The sequence below is a fragment of the Heterocephalus glaber genome, unplaced genomic scaffold (assembly GCF_053883595.1).
Source record: "Heterocephalus glaber isolate CG9 unplaced genomic scaffold, H.glaber_assembly_v1.0 deba00000122, whole genome shotgun sequence".
Lineage (NCBI taxonomy): Eukaryota > Metazoa > Chordata > Mammalia > Rodentia > Bathyergidae > Heterocephalus > Heterocephalus glaber.
The window spans coordinates 71,519,217-71,541,480 of NW_028258138.1; the positions used below are offsets into that span (position 1 = coordinate 71,519,217).

At 42.0% G+C, this 22,264-nt stretch overlaps 1 protein-coding gene and 1 long non-coding RNA gene across 5 annotated transcripts in view; one reads left to right on the forward strand and one right to left on the reverse strand.

Annotated features, from left to right (window-relative positions):
* Positions 1-7,529, reverse strand: part of Polq (DNA polymerase theta) — a 158,658-nt gene extending 151,129 nt beyond the window's left edge. For 2 of the 3 annotated variants that reach the window (XM_087209115.1, XM_087209108.1), the window contains exons 1-2: positions 4,924-5,042; positions 1,140-1,564 (exon numbers count right to left, since the gene is read on the reverse strand). In XM_087209115.1, the coding sequence (XP_087065241.1) occupies positions 1,140-1,296 (157 nt within the window). In that variant the 5' untranslated portion in view covers positions 1,297-1,564; positions 4,924-5,042. Of the gene's footprint in view, positions 1-1,139; positions 1,565-4,923; positions 5,043-6,850 lie in introns of those variants that run through there. The other variant, XM_087209112.1, reaches the window with a different exon arrangement.
* Positions 1,491-21,726, forward strand: LOC110350774 (uncharacterized). Of its 2 annotated transcripts, none has more exons than XR_002397628.2 (3): positions 1,491-1,670; positions 8,462-8,903; positions 20,956-21,726. It is a non-coding gene; the product is annotated as an uncharacterized LOC110350774 (long non-coding RNA). The 2 variants fall into 2 exon arrangements; XR_002397629.2 differs by having other exon boundaries at positions 1,492-1,670; positions 8,462-8,875; positions 20,956-21,292.
* The last annotated feature ends 538 nt before the right edge of the window (positions 21,727-22,264 follow it).

Here is a 22,264-nt window from a genome sequence, read left to right on the forward strand (position 1 = left end):
TAACTTTGGTAGTTAGCCCTCCACTGTGTGTTGGAATTCCTGTGTGTTAGAAGGAAGCTATTTAAAGCGCATACTGAGTTCATGAAGCTCATGGGAAACTGGCCAGGAATAGAAAGGTAATAATAAAATGTTGCCTAGTGGATAGAATTTTTTTTTCTTAAGACAAGTTTTTGCTCTGTAATTCAGGCTGGCACTCACTCTGCAGCCCAGGCTGGCCTGAAACTCACCAGCAATTCTCCTGCCTCAGATTGCTGAGGTCACAGTTGCCAGGCTTGGATGGAATTTTTTAAACTTCTTAAAAGGCCCTGGGCCAGGGATTTAGCTCAGTTGTTCTGGCGCCTGCCTCGCAATCGCAAGGTCCTGAGTTCGATCCCCAGTACCAAAAAAAAAAAAAAAAAAAACCACACACAAAACTACTTAAAAAGCCCCAAACAATCCCCTCCTTCCGCAAATACGATAATACACAATGTAAGGAGTGTTGAAATTCCGATGGTGGGGAGATTAGGGCTGGAGGCTCCGCGGGGTACATGTAAGCATTACAAAGCTAAGTTAGGGAGGTTTCTATCTTAATGCTGTGATGACTGCAACTACAGAGTTGGCCTTGGTGTGAGTAAGGTTGGGTGAAATATACCCAGATCGTAATTTACGCTCCTTGTCACGAAATTTAACCTTACTCATGACCAGTCTGAGAAAATTACAATCCTGTCCAGCCTTCCTCTGGACTCTAAAGAGCCTGTGCCTCGGCACTATATATGAGAGGCAAGCCTGCTTCAGGTTAACAGGGTTTGGTCAATTAGGAAGTTGTCTCTGTGAAGATCGAAGGACCCATGCTGTGTGCACGCCTGTGATCCAGCACGCGAGAGGCTACGGCACTAGTTTCGGGGCCAGTCTGAGATACTTACTGAGTTCAAGGCGAGACTGAACTACATGAGAGACCCTGTCTCAAAAGAACAAAAACAAAAAAGACCGGAAGACCCAGAAGCCAGCTGAACATTACCACCACGCGCGGTCATTAAAAACGTGCCAAGGTTCCCGCAGCAAGACGCCTGGGGCGCCAGGCTCGAGTCACAAACAGAGAGGGAAAGGGAAGGCGGGGGCTGGCACACGGGCGAGTTCGGCAACCCCGGGAGTAGCCACACCTGCGGCCTTCAGGCTGCGTCCCAGGCCCGGAGGTGGGCTCAGCACCGGCCCGGCGGAGAGCTGGACTCTGACGCTACTGGCACCGCCGCTTCCCGGGGACGAGTCTGAGACCGATGCTGAACGCCGCCGTTTCCCACTCCGGAGCGGAAGATTCATTGCAAACCTTTGTCAGATGTTCAGGACAAAGCATAGTCCCAGCGCCCTCCTACTCCGGAGAACCCCGGCCTAGTGACAGATGTCACCACCACCTTCCCGCCAGTCTTCAAATTCAGGCCTCCCAGCCCGCCCCGGAACCATAGAGTTCCCGGTGGCAAGAGTAACCTGAGAACCATAGAGTGGGGAGGAAGGAAGAGCGGCTCGTGTAGGTATCAGACTTCCGGTCTCGAGCCTGGGCGGCTTGTAGGTAGGAGGATTAAGGTCGGACCTAGGTTGAAGAAGAAAAACACCAGGCTCAACATTTGTAATCGTACCGGCCTAAAAACATTTCTTCTCTTTTTGTCCATTTCTGCTCAATGAGCTGCCCGTAAGAGGTAGATTGAGCAACTAGTTCTTAAGTTATTAGTATTGTTTAAAAAATTATTCCAGATTGTGTGTGTAAAACAGTATACAAGAAACCCTAGGATTTCTAACAGCATAAATTGCCCTTCTCTTTTAGTGTATGATGGTGAGGCAGGGACTATTTCTGTGCATGATTTCCATTTTAGCCACCATACACGAGGAATAGGGGATAGGTGGATTGGACACAGACCCTAGAAAGTTGCTGGAACACTGCTAGAAAGGAGGTTTAACTGTCTGGGGGCGGGGGCGGGGAGGGGTCAGTATTCTGAGCCAAGAGCTTATTCATGGTTCTGTGGTTTACCATTTGACAAAATAGAAGCAACAAGTTCTGGTTATGATGCAGTGCCTGTCACCTAGTTGCGCAGTTCATTACACCAAGCAAACCTAGTAACTGAGGAGGCCGCCCTGAAGAAGCTGGGCTGTTCTAAATAGCTACATAAATCAAAAGGGTCTGCAGTCAAAAAAGGAAAAGAAAAAAAAAAAAAACTAAACTGGACGTGGTGATCCAGGCCTGTAATCCCAGCACTGTGGAAGGCTGAGACCAGAGGGTCACAAATTCGAATCCACGTGGGGTACTGAGAGACTTTACGTCAAAAAATAGGGCAGGGCTCCTGGGTAGGAAGGATTAATATAGTGAAAATGGCCATACTTCCAAAACTGCTATATAGATTTAATGCAATTCCAATTGAGATCCCAGCAGCATACTTCATAGACCTCGAGAAAAAAATCCAAAAATTCATTTGGAATAAGAAGAGACCCAGAATAGCAAAAGCAATTCTAGGTAACAGAGACATGGCAGGGGGTATCACAATCCCCAACCTGCAACTCTACTACAAAGCTACTGTGATAAAAACAGCATGGTACTGGCAAAGAAATAGACCTGAGGACCAGTGGAACAGATTAGAAGATGCAGAAACGCCAGACACACTCAGCCATCTCATCTTCAATAAAGGAGCCAAACACCCTCACTGGACGAAAGATACCCTCTTTAATAAATGGTGCTGGAAAAATTGGGCTTCAACTTGCCAAAGATTAAAACTAGACCTGTATCTCTCACCATGCACTAAACTAAAATCAAAATGGATTAAAGATCTAAATATTAAAATAGAAACTCTGAACCAGTTGGAACAGAGGTTAGCTAGAACCCTTGAAGACATCAGTGTAGGAAAAGATTTTATGAACAAAACCTCAGTTGCCCGTGAACTAGCACAAACAATCAACAAATGGGATCTCCTCTTATTAAAAAGCTTCTGCACAGCAAGAGAAACCACCAGCAGTGTGAAGAGGCAATCCACAATGTGGGAAAAATTCTTCACCTGCTCTTCCTCAGGCAAAGGTCTACTATCTCGAATCTATAAAGACCTTAAAAAGATCAGATCTCCCAAATTTAAAGACCCAATCCAAAAATGGGCATCTGAAATGAACAGACATTTCTCACACAAAGAAGTAGAAATAGCAAATAAATACATGAAAAAATGTTCAACATCACTGGTCATTGGAGAGATGCAAATGAAAACAACGCTGAGATTCCACTTCACTCCAGAAAGAATGGCTGCTATCATGAAATCAACCAATAACAAATGCTGGCGGGGCTGTGGGGAAAGAGGAACCCTGCTCCACTGCTGGTGGGAGTGTAGACTGGTGCAAGCACTGTGGAAATCAGTATGGAGATACCTCAAAGAACTAGGACTGGAAGTCCCATTTGACCCTGCTATTCCACTGCTGGGGATCTTCCCCAAAGAATTAAAAGAATCATACCACAGTGATATATGTGCACCCATGTTCATAGCAGCAGAGTTTGTAATAGCTAAAACTTGGAAACAGCCCAAATGCCCATCAACTGGAGACTGGATAAAGAAAATGTGGTTTTTTTATAAAATGGAGTACTAATCAGCCATAAAAAATGAGAAATTAGAGACATTTATAGCTAAGTGGATGCACATTGAGGCAATACTCTTAAGTGAAATAAATAGGACACACATGTGTAAATACTGAATAGTTTCTCTGGTGTGAGAAACTGAAAGTGTAAATAAGGACTAAATGTATAGTAGGTCATGTGAAATAGGAAGAAAAGGGGCAAAGGGGAAGGAAGTGGGAGGGCTAAGGGAAAGGATAGAAGGGAATGGGATTACTATGAGAAAATGGAAAAATAGGAACAAAATCTTTGTAAATAGGGAGGGCTGGAGGGGTTGAAGGGAGGGCTGGGCAAAGGTGAAAAACAAGAACCAAGAGAGACTATGTAAAGGTGCAAATTTCCAATGATGAATGTCATTATATTGTATACCTAAAATGTACCAATTATTAGAATAAATAATGGATAATGTAAAATAGGAAGCAAAGGTCCAAAGGGGTAGGGGTAGTGGGAGGGGCAGGGGAAAGGAAAGAAGGGAAAGGAAAAAATGATGAGAAATGGAAAAAATGGAAATAAAGTCTTTGTAAATAGGGAAGGGTGGAAGGCGTGAAGGGAGGGCTAGGAATGGGGAAAAAATAAGAACCAAGATGCATTATATAAAGGTACAATTCCCAATGAGAAATGTAATTGTATTGTATACCTACAATGTACCAATAAAAGAATTTAATACAAAAAAAAAAAAATAGGGCAGGGGATCTATAGCTCAGTACAAAAGCACTGGGTTCAATAAAAATACCCTCTAATGCAAATTTGGAAAATAGCACTGGACCATCAATTCTGTGGAGAAAATATTTTTTAAATATAAATGAAAGTACAGTACTCTAAAATTCCAAAGATAGATTACAAGAGAAACACTTCCTAGTTACCTAGGCATTTATTCATGCAATAACTATTAATTGATCATCTGCTGCACAAGTTGTAATTGAAAAATATGGTAAATGTTTAAATTTTTTAAAATTTAAAATAAAAAAATTTTTTTAATTTAAAATAAAAATTAAAAACACCAGATGCCTGATGTGGTGGCAGATGCCTATAATCCCAGCACTTAGGATGCTAAAGCAGGAGAATTGCCATAAGCTCAAGTCCTATGTAGTTTAGGCTACATAGTTCAAGGCCAGCCTGGACTACATGGTGATAAACAAAAGTAGGGCCAGGGATTTAGCTCAGTGGTGCTGCCACCTGCCCCAAAAGTGCAAAGTCCCGAGTTCGATTCCCATACCAAATAAATAAAAAGCAAAACAAAAAACATATTGTCATTAATCCCTCCAGAATGCTCCTCCTTGCTTCAAATACATTTATCCCATTATTCTTACCACTTCCTGCAGCAATTGTGGAAGTTTTCTTTCCTGAATGTCATTAGTTGCTATAGTGGTTTTCTCAATGTCCTGAATAGACTCAAATCATTAACTTTCAGGGTCATTTTTTACTTTGGGGAAGGGCCAGAAATCACGTGGTGCCAGACTCGTTAAAAAAGTGGACAAGGACACACTGTAATGTTTTTACCAGCCTGCCTTTCATTGGATGGCACTCAGCTGCATTTACCATCACACCTCATAATGACACAAAAGAGAACTTACAGAACTGCCTCAGAAAGTGGCCAGGACGGTGGGATAGGTGTGTTCAAAGCAAGGGGGAGTATTTTTGAGAGGTATTAATGGCAATGTGTCTTTTGCTATAATAAATTTTTCTAAATTTCATTATTAAAATATATTGATCAACCCTTATATGCTAAGCACTGTGTAATAGCAATGACATGGTACAAAATACCTTTTGCTTTCAAAGAGAATATAGACAGAAATTTAATTGATTTTGAATTGTGACTACTACTAGGGCAGAAATGAATAATCAAAGAAATAAGAATTCTGGGAAGGGGACATAAAAAATTAAAATGTATTATGTACACATACCAGAGACCCATGATGAATGTGATCATTATATACTGCAAACCTGTACTAATAAAAAATAAAAGTTTTTAAAATTTTAAAAATAAAATGAATTCTAACAGACTGTAGTCAGGGAAGAACTTTCCAAGATGCACTACAGCCTTAAGGATTAACAGTGCAACTCTGGGACCAGTCAGTCTAGGTTTGAAGACTTAATAGCCGTGTGATCTTGAGTAATCTGCTTAAGCCCTCTGTATCTCTTTGCTCATCACTATGATGGTGTAATAATGAGAGCTTGCTTGGGCATGGTGAGGACTGCATAAGTCAATGTATGTAAAGTGCTTAGAACAGGGCTGACACATAGTAAGTACTATTCAGAGAAAACAGTATATGTGTTTTAATATTGCTCTAAATATAATTTAGCATTCCGATGGGAAAAGAATAAGCTAAGAAGTCTCATAAATGTATTATATTTTTATTAAGCAAACTATGCTCAAATAAGGAAAATAATTAGGAAGGAATTGAATGATTTATATCACCCTACTAAAAGTCTAGACAAATTTTACCATTTACAATTTCAAATGTTCAATATCTACTTCTAGTTTTTTAAAAAAGTATGAAAATGGAGAAGAGAAAGCTCTCAATAATATTAAATAATTCTATGCTAATAATGTCACAATAATTAATATTAGAACACCAGACACATTTCCCATATGTCTTTTTTTTGGTACCGGGGATCAAACTCGGGTCCTTGCGCTTGCGCGCAGGCAGCGGAAACCACTGAGCAAAATCCCCGGCCCCCATTTTTTTTTTTTGAGACAGGGTCTCAGGCTGGCCTTAGACTCATGGTGATCCTCCTGCCCCAGTCTCCTGAGTGCTGGGATTACAGGTATTCCTCACCACACCCAGCTGTCATCTATTTTACTTGTGTCTGAGCTCATATTTCTTGGAATTTTATCTGTGATAATTCTTCAAGGTCTGAGTGAAATTTCCTTTTTTTTTTCCTGCGTTAAATTTCTAAAAGGAATTTTTACACATACTTCTACCAGTTACTTAAAAGATATATCAGGTCTGGGCCACTTGAAACTTAATCTCCCTGGGCCGGGGATTTAACTCAGTGGTTCCAGCGACTGCCTTGCAAGTAAAAGGTCCTGAGTTCGATCCCCGTCACCAAAAAAAAAAAAGAAAGAAAGAAAAAAAATCAAATAATAATTGATGTACACTAGAAGACATGACTTGATGATTTGAGGAAGTCTTCATGAATAAGAGAGATTTTTCTTTGAAACTGCAGAAGTTATATGGAAAACAAAATTTTTACAAACTACATTTGCAAATTGACTAAAACAGAATCACTTACCCAGACTGAATAAATTCTGTGCTTCTCACAGTAGAAGTAGTTTGCACAAACACAAAAAAGAAAGAGCCAGAGTATCTACAAGAAAAATGAGAGTGATCACTTCTCGGCCTTTTGGCTAAGATCAAGTGAAGAAAAATGAGAGTGGTGCTTTGAATAAAGGAGAGGCTCATTAGGGAGTTTTGTGTTTGAAGTCCAGTGGTTCTCAACAGGAACAGGTCCAGTGGTGCCACATTAGAATCACCTGGGGAGCTTTTAGACTATTATTCTACTCTTAGAGATTCTGAGTTAATTGGTCTGGGATAGAGTCCAGTTGCTGCTGGTATGCCTTAAAAACTGGTGTGTTTAAAAAAAAAAAAAACAGCTGATGTATTGTGTTCTAACATGCAGCTAGAATTGAGAACAACTGGTATTACTGAAGGAGTGAAGCCAACTTGAATTCAGATAGTTGCAGTGAGAGCTTTCATAAGAGGCTTGAATTACCAAGGGACCCTGAAAAAGACCTATTTTTCCATAATGACCAGACTACTAAAAATAGCTTACATACGCTTTGACTTATGAGAGGGCAACATCAAGATAAACCTATTGTAAATTGAAAATGTCATAATTGAAAATGCTTGTAAGCAGGGCATGATGGTGCACACCTGTAATTCCAGCACTCAGGATTGCTGAGAGTTCAAGATCACCTTGGGCCACATAGTGTGTTCAGGGCCAGCCTGGACTACATAGAAAGACTCTGTCTCAAAAAAAACAAAGAAAACACAAACAAACCAAGAAAAGGCTTGTAATGCACCTAACCTATCAAATATCAGAGCTGAGCAATACAGAATACTGTAGAGTATCAGAGCCCCCTTGTGATTCAGTGGTGACTGGAAGCTGTGGTTCGCCAAGGCTGCCCAGCCTCTCAAGAAAGGATTGTAGTGTATATCACAAGCCCCCAGAAAGACCAAAATTCAAAACTCCAGACTGGTTTCTCCAGAATTCCTATCACTTTCAAGCCATCACAATGCCAAAAACCTATAGCTCCAAGACCGTCCGTAATTGTCTTAAATATTTTCTCCGTATTCATGGAGAGCACACTGAAGATTATTAAGATTATTGCTTCAACCCTCAACAACTTAGAAAACTGAATAGGAAGCCGATTGGGGGTAGTGGTGCAGGCCCATAATTCTAGCACTCTGGGAGGCTGAAGCAGGAAGATCACAAGTTCGAGCCCTCCATGGGCAATTTAATGAGACTATCTCAAAATAAAGAAAAATTATTTGGGGGGGGGGGTTGGTACCGGAGATTGAACTCGGGTCCTTGCACTTTCGAGGAAGGAAGTGGAACCACTGAGCTAAATCCCTGGCCCCTCAAAATAAAAAAATTTTTAAAAGGGCTGGGAATGTAGCTCAGTGTGAAGGCCCTGGGTTCAATCCCCAGTGGCATAAAATGCTTTGAGTTCACAAAATAAGAAATTTAAAAGGATTGAAATCTTACAAAATAAGCTTAATATGGATACCCTGAGCTCAACTTCCAGTACAAAAAAACCCTGTAATTACCATTCTTTATCTTTATGTATTCTGTCTTCCTAATACTCCAAAATTCCTTCTTTCGTCCTTCCTTTCCATTTAGAAAACTCCCTTTAGACATTCTTCTAAGTTGGAGTCGCTGGCAACAAATTCTCTTGGTTTACTGAGATTGTCACTGAATGCCTGGACCACACAGCCCTGGCTCCTGAGGTCCCAACAGATTTGGCCACCTGCTGCCTGCAAGATCCAATGAGAGAGAAGAATGGTGGTGAAACAGAGAAGGGATTCATTTTTGGCATAGTCATCTGGAAAGACAGCAGGTCTACTGAACTCCTAAGAAAACTGCATCCAAAAAAAAGAAAACTGCATCTGAGGCATGGACAGCAGCTCCAGGATTATACAGCAGAAGAACTACAGTAGGAGGCAAAAGTATGCAGCCAGGCACTCTTGGTCACACTGGGGTACAGTCCAGTCCCACAAGGTCACACTGTCACCAGGGAAGATGACTGCTTGCAAGGTTCGCTGTTCCTGGACTTTGAGAGAAGGTGGGAGGAAAACTAACTCAGAGAAAACAGGCCAGAGAAAAATAGAGTTAGTTGGGTCCATGACTGAGTCCTCCTTCACGTTTAAGGCAGTGACTGGAGCTAATGGTTACAAAAGCTAGTGGTTGCTGGACATGGTGGCATATGCCTGTAATCCCAACCATCTGGGAGGCTGAGGCAGGAGAAGTGCAAATTCAAGCCTACCCTGGGCAACTTAATGATTTAGCAAGACCTTGTCTCAAAATTAAAAAAAAAAAAAAAAAAAAAGGGACAGGGGTGTAGCTCAGGGCAAAGGCCTGGGGTTCAATTGCCAGTACCACCAAACAAAACAAAACAAAGGTAAAAGGTGGTGGGTGATAATCTGTTGGTTATGATGTTCCAGTAAATTGTGAAAATATCTTACTCTTCTTATCTTGGTGCCTTCAGCCTTGAAGGGAGAAGAAAGAGATTGGATGAATGTAGGGCTCATCAACCTTCTATTATCAGTTTTAGAAGTTTGCTCTTTAAATGATTACCATGTCTATGTTCACAGTTGGGCAGGAATCTGACCCAAACTTCAAGGTAGCAAAGGAGACAGAAAGCGTAGGAAGGAATTGATGCCAAACTTTTATCCTGCTTGTAGTTGTCCTTCAGACATCTGCAGGCCCAAATGAAAAGTAAGAGCTTTCAGCAAAAGCAACCTTTAAGTGCCTGGTACATAATTCTTGACTTTACCTTCGTTCATGCAAACATTTTGCTAGATGTAAAGTGTTCTTTTCAACACTTGGATAGTTTCTATTGTTATGTCCTCAAACTCACTGATCCTTTTCATTTTTCTTTCTGTTTATCTATGAGCCTATATTCATCAAGCATTTCAATTTTGATTATTGTGATCTTTTAGTTCTAAATTTTGCATTTGGTGATATTTATTTATTTTTAAGAATTCCTATTTCCTTGAGACTTTTCTGTTTTGTTGTTTTGTTTTTTTACTTGTTTCAACAGTGTTCATAATTTCTTGCAGAAGTATTTTTTTTTGTATTAAATTCTTTTATTGGTACATTGTAGGTATACAACACAATTACATTTCTCATTGGGAATTGTACCTTTACATAATGCATCTTGGTTCTTATTTTTTCCCCATTCCTAGCCCTCCCTTCACGCCTTCCACCTTTCCCTATTTACAAAGACTTTATTTCCATTTTTTCCATTTCTCAGCATTTTTCCTTTCCCTTCTTTCCTTTCCCCTGCCCCTCCCACTACCCCTACCCCTTTGGACCTTTGCTTCCTATTTTACATTATCCATTATTCATTCTAATCATTGGTACATTTTAGGTATACAATATAATGACATTCATCATTGGAAATTTGCAACTTTACATAGTCTCTCTTGGTTCTTGTTTTTCACCTTTGCCCAGCCCTCCCTTCAACCCCTCCAGCCCTCCCTATTTACAAAGATCTTGTTCCTATTTTTCCATTTTCTCATAGTAATCCCATTTCCTTCTATCCTTTCCCCTAGCCCTCCCACTTCCTTCCCCTTTGCCCCTTTTCTTCCTATTTCACATGACCTATTATACATTTAGTCCTTATTTACACTTTCAGTTTCTCACACCAGAGAAACTATTCAGTATTTACACATGTGTGTCCTATTTATTTCACTTAAGAGTATTGCCTCAATGTGCATCCACTTAGCTATAAATGTCTCTAATTTCTCATTTTTTATGGCTGAGTAGTACTCCATTTTAATAAAAAAGCCACATTTTCTTTATCCAGTCTCCAGTTGATGGGCATTTGGGCTGTTTCCAAGTTTTAGCTATTACAAACTGCACTGCTATGAAAATGGGCGCACATATATCACTGTGGTATGATTCTTTTAATTCTTTGGGGAAGATCCCCAGCAGTGGAATAGCAGGGTCAAATGGGACTTCCAGTCCTAGTTCTTTGAGGTATCTCCATACTGATTTCCACAGTGCTTGCACCAGTCTACACTCCCACCAGCAGTGGAGCAGGGTTCCTCTTTCCCCACAGCCCCGCCAGCATTTGTTATTGGTTGATTTCATGATAGCAGCCATTCTTTCTGGAGTGAAGTGGAATCTCAGCGTTGTTTTCATTTGCATCTCTCGAATGACCAGTGATGTTGAACATTTTTTCATGTATTTATTTGCTATTTCTACTTCTTTGTGTGAGAAATGTCTGTTCATTTCAGATGCCCATTTTTGGATTGGGTCTTTAAATTTGGCAGGTCTGATCTTTTTAAGTTCTTTATAGATTCGAGATAGTAGACCTTTGTCTGAGGAAGAGCAGATGAAGATTTTTCCCAAATTGTGGGTTGTCTCTTCACACTGCTGGTGGTTTCTCTTGCTGTGCAGAAGCCTTTTAATAAGAAGACATCCCATTTGTTGATTGTTTGTGCTAGTTCATGGGCAACTGAGGTTTTGTTCATAAAATCTTTTCCTACACCGATGCCTTCAAGGGTTCTACCTAACCTCTGTTCCAGCTGGTTCAGCATTTCTATTTTAATATTTAGATCTTTAATCCATTTTGATTTTAGTTTAGTGCATGGTGAGAGATATAGGTCTAGTTTTAATCTTTGGCAAGTTGAAACCCAATTTTTCCAGCACCATTTATTAAAGAGGGTATCTTTCGTCCAGTGAGGGTGTTTGGCTCCTTTGTTGAAGATGAGATGGCTGAGTATGTCTGGCGTTGTTTCTGCATCTTCTAATCTGTTCCACTGGTCCTCAGGTCTGTTTCTTTGCCAGTACCATGCTGTTTTTATCACAGTAGCTTTGTAGTAGAGTTGCAGGTTGGGGATTGTGATAACCCCAGCCATGTCTCTGTTACCTAGACTTGCTTTTGCTATTCTGCGTCTCTTCTTGTTCCAAATGAATTTTTGGATTGTTTTCTCGAGGTCTATGAAGTGTGCTGCTGGGATGTCAATTGGAATTGCATTAAATCTATATAGCAGTTTTGGAAGTATGGCCATTTTCACTATATTAATCCTTTCTACCCAGGAGCAGGGGATGTCTGTCCATTTTCTGATATCATCTTCAATCTCTCTTTTCAGAGTGCCATAGTTTTCAGAGAAGAGGTCTTTGATTTCTTTTGTTAAGATGATTCCTAGGTATTTCAGTTTTTTGGATGCTATTGTGAAAGGAATTATTTGTCCTATTTCTCTCTCAGTGAGTCTGTCATTCGTGTAGAGGAAAGCTATTGATTTTTGTGTGTCGACCTTGTAACCAGCTACTTGACTGAATTTGGTTATTAAGTCTAGAAGACTTTTGGTGGAGTTCTTGGGGTCTTCTACATAGAGTATCATGTCATGTGCAAATAATGACAATTTGACATTTAGTGTGATATTGGCTGGTGGTTTTTCATAGATGGCTTCTATCAGTTTGAGGTAGAGACCATCTATTCCAATTTTTTGTAGGGTTTTTATCATAAATGCATGTTGGATTTTGTCAAATGCTTTTTCTGCATCTATGGAGATAATCATATGGTTTTTGTCCTTGGCTCTATTGATATAGTGTATTACATTAATTGATTTTTGTATATTGAACCATCCCTGCATCCCTGGGATGAATCCCACTTGATCAGGGTGTATGATCTTCTTGATGATCTTCTGCATTCTGTTTGCAAGAATCTTCTTGAAGATTTTTGCATCTATGTTCATTAGTGAGATTGGCCTATAGTTCTCTTTTTCAGTTGGGTCTTTCTCTGCTTTGGGGATCAAGGTGATGCTTGCTTCCAGGAATGAATTTGGGAGTATTGCTTCCCTTTCAATTTCATTGAGGAGTTTAAACAGTAGTGGCAGCAGTTTCTCTCTAAATGTCTTGTAGAATTCAGCAGTGAAGCCATCAGGGCCCGGGCTTTTCTTAGTTGATAAGTTTTTAATTACATTTTCAATTTCATTGGTTTATATTGGGTTGTTCAGAATTTTTAGGTCTTCTTCGTTCAACTTTGGTAATTCATATGTATCTAGGAATCTGTCCATTTCTTCTGTGTTGTCCATCTTATTGGCATATAGGTTCTGGAAGTAGGTATTGATGATCCTCTGGATTTCTGCTAGGTCTGTTATCATTTCACCCTTTTCATTCCTAATTGCATGGATTTGGGCCTTTTCTTTCCTTTTTCTGACAAGGTTGACTAAAGGTTTGTCAATTTTGTTGATTCTTTTGAAGAACCAACTCTTGGCTTTATTGATTTTTTTGTATCATTCTCTTAGTCTCCATTGCATTGATTTCTCCTCTGATCTTTCCTCCCTTGTATGAGCTTTGGGTTTGTCCTGGTCTTCCTTTTCAAGAAGCTTGAGGTTCAGCATCAGGTTGTTTAATTGGGCTCATTCTGTTTTCCTAATATGCATATTCACTGCTATGAATTTCCCTCATAAGACTGCTTTCATTGTGTCCCATAGATTCCGATATGTTGTATTGTCATTGTCATTTAATTGAAGGAACTGTCTGATTTCTTCTTTAATTTCCTCTGTGACCCATTGGTTATTCAGAAGTGTGTTGTTCAATTTCCACATGTTTATGAAATTTTTTTCATTTCTTTTGCTATGGATCTCCAATTTCATTGCACTATGGTCTGACAATATACAGGGGATAACTTCAATTCCTTTGTACTTACTTAAACATGTTCTATGTGTGAGTATGTGGTCTATTTTGGAGAATGACCCATGTGCAGCTGAGAAGAATGTGTATTCTGATTTTTGTGGGGTGGAAGACTCTATAAACATCTGTTAAGTTCATTTGTTCAAGAGTTTGATTGAGTTCTAGCTTTTCATTACTTATTTTTAGTCTAGTTGATCTATCTATTTGTGACAGTGGGGTGTTGAGGTCCCCCACTACAATTGTATTAGTGCACATATGACTTTTCATGTCTGTTAGTATTTGTTTTATATAGTTGGGTGCACTAGTGTTTGGTGCATAGATATTTATGATTGTCATCTCTTCCTCTTGGATTCTTCCCTTTACAAGGATGTAGTGTCCTTCTTCGTCTCTCTTAATTAGTGTTGATTTGAAATCTACTTGATCTGCCAAGAGGATAGCTACTCCTGCTTTTTGGGGGTTCCTATTGCATGCAGTATTGTTTTCCACCCTTTAACTTTCAGTCTATGAGTTTCCTTTTGAATTAAGTGTGTTTCTTGTATGCAGCATATTGTTGGATTTTGCTTCTTGACCCATTCTGCCAGTCTATTTCTTTTGATTGGTGAATTGAGACCATTAACGTTGATGGTTATAACTGAAACGTATTGACTTGTCATTGCCATGACTTTTTCTTTTTGTTGGGTTCTCCCCCTTTACATTTAATTTCTTGTAGTGCCAGATGGGTTCATTCTGCTTTGCTTCCTGGGGTTGTGATCCTCAGTGTCTGTTCCTAGGATATTGTGTAAAATTCTTTGGATTGCTGGTTTGGTATTCATGAAGTTCCTAAGGTGCTCTTTGTCATGAAAGTATCTTATTTCTCCATCAATTTTGAAAGAGGGTTTTGCAGGGTACATCAATCTGGGTTAGAGGCTGTTTTCTTTTAGGGCTTGGAATATGTCACTCCAAGCTCTTCTTGCCTTGCTGGTTTATGTTGAGAAGTCTGCTGTGATTCTGATGGGCTTTCCTTTGTATGTGATTTGTTTCTTTTCTCTGACTGCTTGGAGAACTTTGTTCTTCTTTGTGTTTCTGGAATCTTAACAATTATATGCCTATGTGTAGATTTTTTTTGATCAAGGCTATTTGGAGTCCTATATGCCTCACTTATCTGGATGTCAAGCTCTTTTCCCCTGCTTGGGAAGTTTCTGCCATTATTTCTGTGAAGAGATTTTTTATGTCATCTCCACTCTCTCCTGTTTCTTCATTGAGCCCAATCAGTCTTATGTTATTCTTCTTTGCATCATCTAGCAGCTGCTGGATTGATTTCTCATGTTCCCTTATAATTTTGAAGCAATTTTTCTTTTCCTGGTCACTAATTGCAATCTTATCTTCTATATCTGAAATTCTGTCCTCACATTGGCTCATTCTGCTGTGTAGACTTTCAGTGGAGTTTTTCATGTCCTGGAAATCTATTTGCATCTGTTTTATGGATTCCATTTGTTTCTTATGTTGGGATTCCATCATGTTCCTGAGCTCCTCTCTAGATTTATTAATCATGTCTTGCACTAGGGGCACAATTTCTCCTGTTATCTGAGAAATTATTTCTGATTTCATTTTTTCCAGATCCCCTTTTGTTGCCAGTTCAGTGGGTCCAGGTGGTTGAGTATCAGAGTGTTCCATCTCATTTCCCTTTGGGGTTGCTGTAGGTGATCTGGAAGTCTGGTTTTGAGACTTATTTATGTGTTTTCTCATTTTGACTGGGGCAGGGGGCTGTTAGCACCTGCATGGATTACCTCCTCTGAGCTGGGAGAGGTGGGATGGGGCCAGGAGCAGTGGTAGTGAGGGTGACCCAAAAGCCCTTTCCTGTGGGCTGGGAGCAGCAGGAGGGATGGTGGCTGGGAGACCCCTTCCTCTGGACCAGGAGCAGTGGGATGGTGGCTCAGAAACCCCTCCCTCTGGACCGGGAGTGGTGGGAGGGATGGTGGCCCAGAAGCCCCTTCATCTGGGCCAGGAGCAGTGGGACAGAAGGTGGCCCAAAAGCCCTTTCCTCTGGGCTGGGAGCAGCGGGAGGGATGGTGTCCAGGAAGCCCCTTCCTCTGGATCAGGAGCAGTGGGATGGTGGCTCAGAAACCCCTCCCTCTGGACCGGGAGCGGTGGGAGGGATGGTGGCCCAGAAGCCCCTTCATCTGGGCCAGGAGCAGCGGGACAGAAGGTGGCCCAAAAGCCCTTTCCTCTGGACCAGGAGCAGCGGGACAAAAGGTGGCCCAAAAGCCCTTTCCTCTGGGGTGGGAGCAGCGGGAGGGATGGTGACTGGGAGGCCCCTTCCTCTGGACCAGGAGCAGTGGGACGACGGCTCAGAAGCCCCTACCTCTGGGCCGGGAACAGTGGGACTCAGTACCTTGGTCTGGTGGTCTGGTGTCCTCTGTGTCTTTGTAGTGTGGAACCAGGTGGCTGCCTGTCTGCAGCGGGGTGATTCGGTGTCTTCCGCGCGACTCAGGACCTTGGTAGGGCGTGCACAGACCTTCCTGTGTGCAGCGGGCTGATTCAGCGTGTGTTCCGCCCGACTGGGGACCTCGGTAGGCTGTGGGCAGACCTGCCTGCCTGCAGCGGGCTGATTCGGCGTGTTCTGTGCGACTCAGGACCTCGGTACGTCGTGCACAGACCTTCTGTGTGCAGCGGGCTAATCTTGCTGAAGTATTTTTATGACTGCTTTAAAATTCTTTTTTTTGCTTTAAAATTCTTTTTAGGTAATTCAAACAACATCTATCTTCTTGGTGTTGACATCTGTTCACTATTCCACTTAGTTTGAGACCTTCCTGGTTCTTGGTATGAAAAATGAGTTTCAACTGAAACATGCATATTTTGTATAAGACTCAGGGCCTTGCTTAAATCTTGTGACTTGGCAGCTTCCTCTGGCACTAATCCACTGGGTGGAGGGGTTACCACTTCATTACTGCCGGGTGGGGTGGAAATCCTGTTTCTCTGCTCAGCCTCTATGGACACTGGAGGATGAAGGATCCTATTTCCTCCTATGGAGGATCTTATTTCAGCTGGGAGAGAGGGTCTCTGTGGGGGTCCACACTGGCCAATGGAGGGAGTAAAAAAGGTTATCAAAGGCTTCACTTAATAAAGTCTCATCCCATACTACCCCAGCAAGGAGGAGGACAAATGGGTCTTTACCACCAGGTGGAGTTGCAGCTTTAGGCTCCAGCTTGGTCTCTGCTGACCCCATTTGGGAAGAGATGCTCATTACCATGGATAGGGGTGCGAACTTTGGCTCTCCATTTTGCCTTCTGTGATTCTTCCCAGGTGTAGGGGCCAGAGAGGGATGAACATGGAGGTCTAAGCTTTTCATTCAGCTGTGATGTCAGTGGTGAGGGGGAGAGAGAGAGAGAGAGAGAGAGAGAGAGAGAGTGAGTTTGGTACTGGGCCTGAGCTATATTCCCAGCCCATGTTTTATTTTTTATTTTGAGACAGGATCTCACTAAGTCACTAAATTGCCCAGCCTGGGCTCAAACTTGCAGACCTCCTGGGTCATCCTGCCAGACTGCTGAGATCACAGGCAAGTGCTACCAAGCCACCTCCAAGAGCCCCCAGTTCTTAGCTAGGTCTGCCTTCCCTCTACCTTTGAGAATCCACATGTTTGTTTACATATAATGTTCAGGGCTTTTAGTTGTACTAGCAAGAGAAATAGGGAAAAGGACATTTATTTCATCTTTTCCAGAAACAGAAGTCTCACTTTCTTACTCTAAGCCTCACTTTTTAATGATCTTTTTACAAACAGACATTTAGAATGTGTAACATCGATACCACCCCCAGACCCTTTCCACTGGATAATTTACCCAACCTTCTTTGCAGCAGTGCCCAAGGGAGGCAGCCAGACATGAAGCAGGAAGGGTGGAGCCACTCTGGAACCTTCCAAGAAAAAGCAGAATCTTCGGGACATGGGAGAAACTTCTCTGTGTCTCACTACCTTCTTCTCTGGGTGGGAAGACAGCATAGAATTGAAGCCATCTTTAACACTCCACCTTACAGGTTCATACAGACTATATTTCTTTTCCTTCCCTGCAGCTAAATATGGCATGAGACTGATAGCCATTGAGCACTTTCATGTTCGTAATGTGAAAAGTAAAGGTTTTAAAATTTTTACTCTTTTGTTTTGTTTTTGAGACAGGGACTCACTACATAGTTCAGTATATGTGCTGCTGCTGGAGCGAGCATCTCACTACATAGTTCAGGCTGGCCTCAAACTCCCAGCAATCCCCCTGCCTCAGCCTACCAAGTGCTAGGATTATAACCGTGCACCACCATACCTGACAAATTTTTACTCTTCCTGAGATTTAAGAGGTTTCTGGAATTTGAGTATTGGATTAATCCATTCTGGGAAATTCATATATATATATATATATATATATATATATATATATATATATTACCAGGAATCAAACTCAGAGCCTCATGCTTGCCAGGCAGCCACTGTGCCACTTAGCTATATTCCTGGCCCAACAACTGCATTTAAAATATTACTCAAATACATTTTCCATCTCTCTCTATTTCAAATTTCCAATTAGAAGTATGTTAAGCCTAGTGTGGTGGTACACACCTGTAATTTCAGCACTTCAGCGGCTGATGGAGGAGTATTGTGAATTCAAGGCCTGTATGGGTTACATAGTGAGTCCAAAGCCAACCTGAACCACATAGCAAGACCCTCTCTCAAAAAAACAAAATCAAAAACAATTAGAAGTATGCTATACTGTGGTGGCATAGCCCTGTAATCCCAACACTCCGGAAGGCTGAGTCAGGAAGATCATAAATTCAAGACTGGGCAAGTTAGTGACTTAGTGAGACCCTGTCTCAAAATAAAAATATAAAGGGCTGGGGATGTAGCTCACTGTACCTCAGCACAAAAGCCCTGAGTTCAACCCTCAGTACCACACATAAAAAGAAGCATGTTAAACTTTCTACTCTGTTTTCTTTTCCCTTCCCAGGGGATGGGATGGCACAATAGGATCTTGGAATTTTGTCTTGTGCCTTTAAGAAAGATTTATCAGAAAACTGAACTTGATGATTTCTTAGTCATTTAGTCATACAAGATCTTCTCTGGATATTGGCTTTAGGGTTTTTCTAATCTATTTTGCCTCCTCAAAATTCAAGTTGATGGAGGCCCACCCATATCTTTTATAAATGAGAGGAGGAAAAAAAAGAGCCAAACTACCTAAAGTTAATCCAAGCAACTATCCAACAGATGTTCTGATCTAAAAATGACCTTCTAAGGGAGGCCATCTTTCCCTACCTGTCTGAACACCCTCCATCAGTTCGGCTCTCTCTTACTCTGCTTCACTTTCTCCATAGCACGTACAGTTCTCTCTAATGTATCACTTGTTCACATTGCTAGTAATGGAGAGCCTTTTAGAGACTGAGTATCCAAACTGCAACCCCAAACCCACTTATCACAAACTGCCAACACTGCTCCTCCATGCACCGTTACCCAGTGCTCAGCCGCTGGGGTGATGCAGGGGTGACTTGGAATGTGAGCCGGCAGAGTCCTGTGCCTGTGTAGCACACATGCCATCGGTTCACCACCACTGCTGCAGACTGGCTTTTTCAACAGTTCCATGAGAGCAGGAACTTTGTCTGGTTCCATGTGTCACTAGTATTTACACAATGTGTGATATATAGTAAGCTCACAAAGGTATCTGCAATGAGAAAAGGGTGCTATGTCTGCCCTGTGCTGGACTCTTGAATTAAGTGATGAATGTAAAAGACATGGTTTCCTCTTTTGCGGGTCTCAGTGTCGCTCTGCCTCCTTTTCTAAAGCTTTTCAGTTTCACTATTTGATTTGGAAAAATAAGGGTTTAGCTGAGGCAGTGTGTGTCATGTTCTCTGAGATGTAAATATTAACTGCTCACACCAGGGACAGGAACTGTGAGCATTTGAGAAGGATTCTTCTTTTTTCCCCCCCTGCAATACTGATGATTGAATTCAGAACACTGAGTTAGCTCCCCAGCATTTTTTTTTTTTTTTTTTTTTGAGACATGGTCTCACTAAGTCACTAAATTGCCCAGGCTGGGTTTAAAATCATGATCCTCCTGCCACAGACCCCAGAGTGCTGGGATTATAGACATATGCCACCGTGCCTGGCATGAATTTTGAACTTCCTGGAGCTTGATAATTTGAGCCCTGGTCTCCTTAGACTGATTTGTCCTTTTTCTTCCTCTTGGGATGGAGAAGAAATAGCTATAAAGACCTTGAAGGAGGCCTTTACCTATGAAGGGAGAACTAGAACAAAAGCTGAGTGGTGGCTCTTATTTAGAGGTGAAAGATACGAGGAGGAGTCAGGCGTGGTGGTGCACACCTATAATCTCAGCACAGGGGAGGCTGGGGCAGGAGTATTGCTAGGAGTTCAAGGCCAGCCTGGGTAACATAGTGAGTTCAAGACCACCCTGGAGTACATAGCAAGACGCTGTCTCAAAAAACAAAATATACAAGGAGGAGGGCTGGGGATTTAGCTCAGTGGTTCCACCACCTGCCTTGCAAGCTCAAGGTCCCAAGTTCAATGCCGGGTACCAAAACAAAGAAAAAAACTTTACAAGGAGGACACCCTGGGAAAAACAAATGATAGAAGAGAATACAGGAAATAGAATGCATTTATTCAGAAGCCTACTGTTGTGTGGTATTCCAATGGTGTCTCTTGGAGGGATTCCACAGCTTTCTAGGGCCATCCTCTGACACTCAGGACTCTGCTCTGTCACTAAGTCCAGATTTACACTTCCTCCGTCCTTGAGCACAGAACTTGATCCCACTAGATACTTGGTGAGATACCCTAATCCCCCATTCCTATCTATCAAGTTTGCAAAAATCACTAGGAAATTATGCTACCTTCAGTCATCAGGCTTTGGAAAGTATCAGCAGGGATGATGTGAGGGCAGCCTTTCATCTTCATCTTTTCTCTCTCCTTTGTATTTGTGGGACTTCATCTGTCTTGCCCCCACAGTCCCCATTTCACTCTGTGACTGTTCCCTCATCCTTTTCTGTTTGATCCTCTTGTTTCTCTCATTTGTCAACTCTTTGCCTTTCTGCTTCCTCCATTTTCTTGCCACATTCTTTTTTCTCTGTACTGAGAATCAAACTACTTTTTAAAACTCTTTCCCTGTCTGCCTCTGTCTCCAAAGGCTTCTGTTTGTGTCTTTCCTTCAGTCACTACTGAAGTTGTTTGAGCCTCTGTTCTAGTTTGAATGTGTCATCTAAATTTCAGGTGTCAGAAATTTAGTCCTCAAATCTATACATTGAGGGTATTTGAAGGTGGGGCCTTTGGGAGATCATTAGGGTTAGAGAAGATCACCTGTGTGGGGTCCCTGTGAAGGCACTGATGCCTTAGGAAGGAGGTGGGGGGGGGGTGAAGGAAGAGAAAAGGGAAGGGGAAGGAAGAAAGACACTTGATAATTTTCTCTCTCTTTTTTTTGATTTTGAGTTTTTTATGCCTTCTTTTTTGCTAGTTTGCTTTTGGAAGACACTTGGGCTGGCACATGCACTCTGTCTCCCCGCCTGACACCCTCTGCTGTGTCCAGATGCAGCAAAATGGCCTCCCCTGATGATGTGCAGACCCCAGCACCTTGCTCTCCTTCCCAGCATCCAGAACCACGAGCCAAATAAACTTCTGTTCTATACAGATCATCCTGCCTCATTCCTATTTTATACCAGTGGAAAATGGACTAAGACAGCTTTCTTCTTTCTATATTCTCTTTCCCTTTTGTCAACTCTCTTTCTACCTTCTTTCCCTTGTTATTTAAAAAAAAATTATTGGTACATGTTTGCAGTCCATGAGTACATTCACCATGTTGTTACATGTTGCTGTACCTGTACATAACACATCCCCTTCCCCTCCGCTGCCCCCTCCCTCTGATTCTTTGTTTCTCCATTTCTGAATCCTGTTGGATTCTTTCTCCCGAATTTCTGATTCTTGTGACTCATCTCTACAGAATGGGGTTTGTGAGCTAGGGCTTTGGAGTCAGGAAAATTTGGAATTAGAGCCTAGCCCTGCCACCTCCTGGGTATAATCTGATTTTTTGTTTCCTATTTTTTATTCTTTTTTGTTTTTATTTTATTTTTTGGTGGAAGTGCCAAGGATTGAACCAAGTACCTTGTAAATGTCAACTGGATACAATTTCAGAAGACACAGATTGGTACCCATATAAGCTTACTTTTCCATCCTGATAAAAGAGGGATAATAATATTATCTATCTCAGATGTTTTCCAGGAGAATTAAGTACATAAATGGCACAAACCAAGGCCTGGCACATGAGTATACTTTTGCCCTCGCCATGTTTGGACAAGGACAGGGCAGGCAGGAGTTAGAGAAGAGCCTCAAGCTCTGCCAGGCCCCAAAGGAGAGGTGGTGCACAGCCTACCTGGGGGAGGAGCATGGTCTGGTCAGACTTTCCAAAATGAGACACTCTCACCAAAGGGCTGTGTCCCTGAGGTCCACCAGTCTCCTAAAATGAATGCAGGGATTACCTGGAGAACAGCCCAGGATCCTCCCTCAGCATGAGAGTGCAGATCAGCCCTGGGTAGCCCTTCCTGCTCCATCCAGACATTTGCTTCTCTCCACACACCTATGGGCAACCCTGTGCTGAGTTCTCCTTGCCCACTGCTGAAGCTAGGGACCACTCACTTGCCTTCATTCTAGAGGGCAGTCCTACATCCCTGCCTCTTCAAAGCCAGGCCTCTTTGCGCAGGGAGGCTCCGCATTTTCCACCCAGGGAAGAAAGTGGCAGGCAGAGGAGGGGAAGGAGCTGCTGCCTGGGA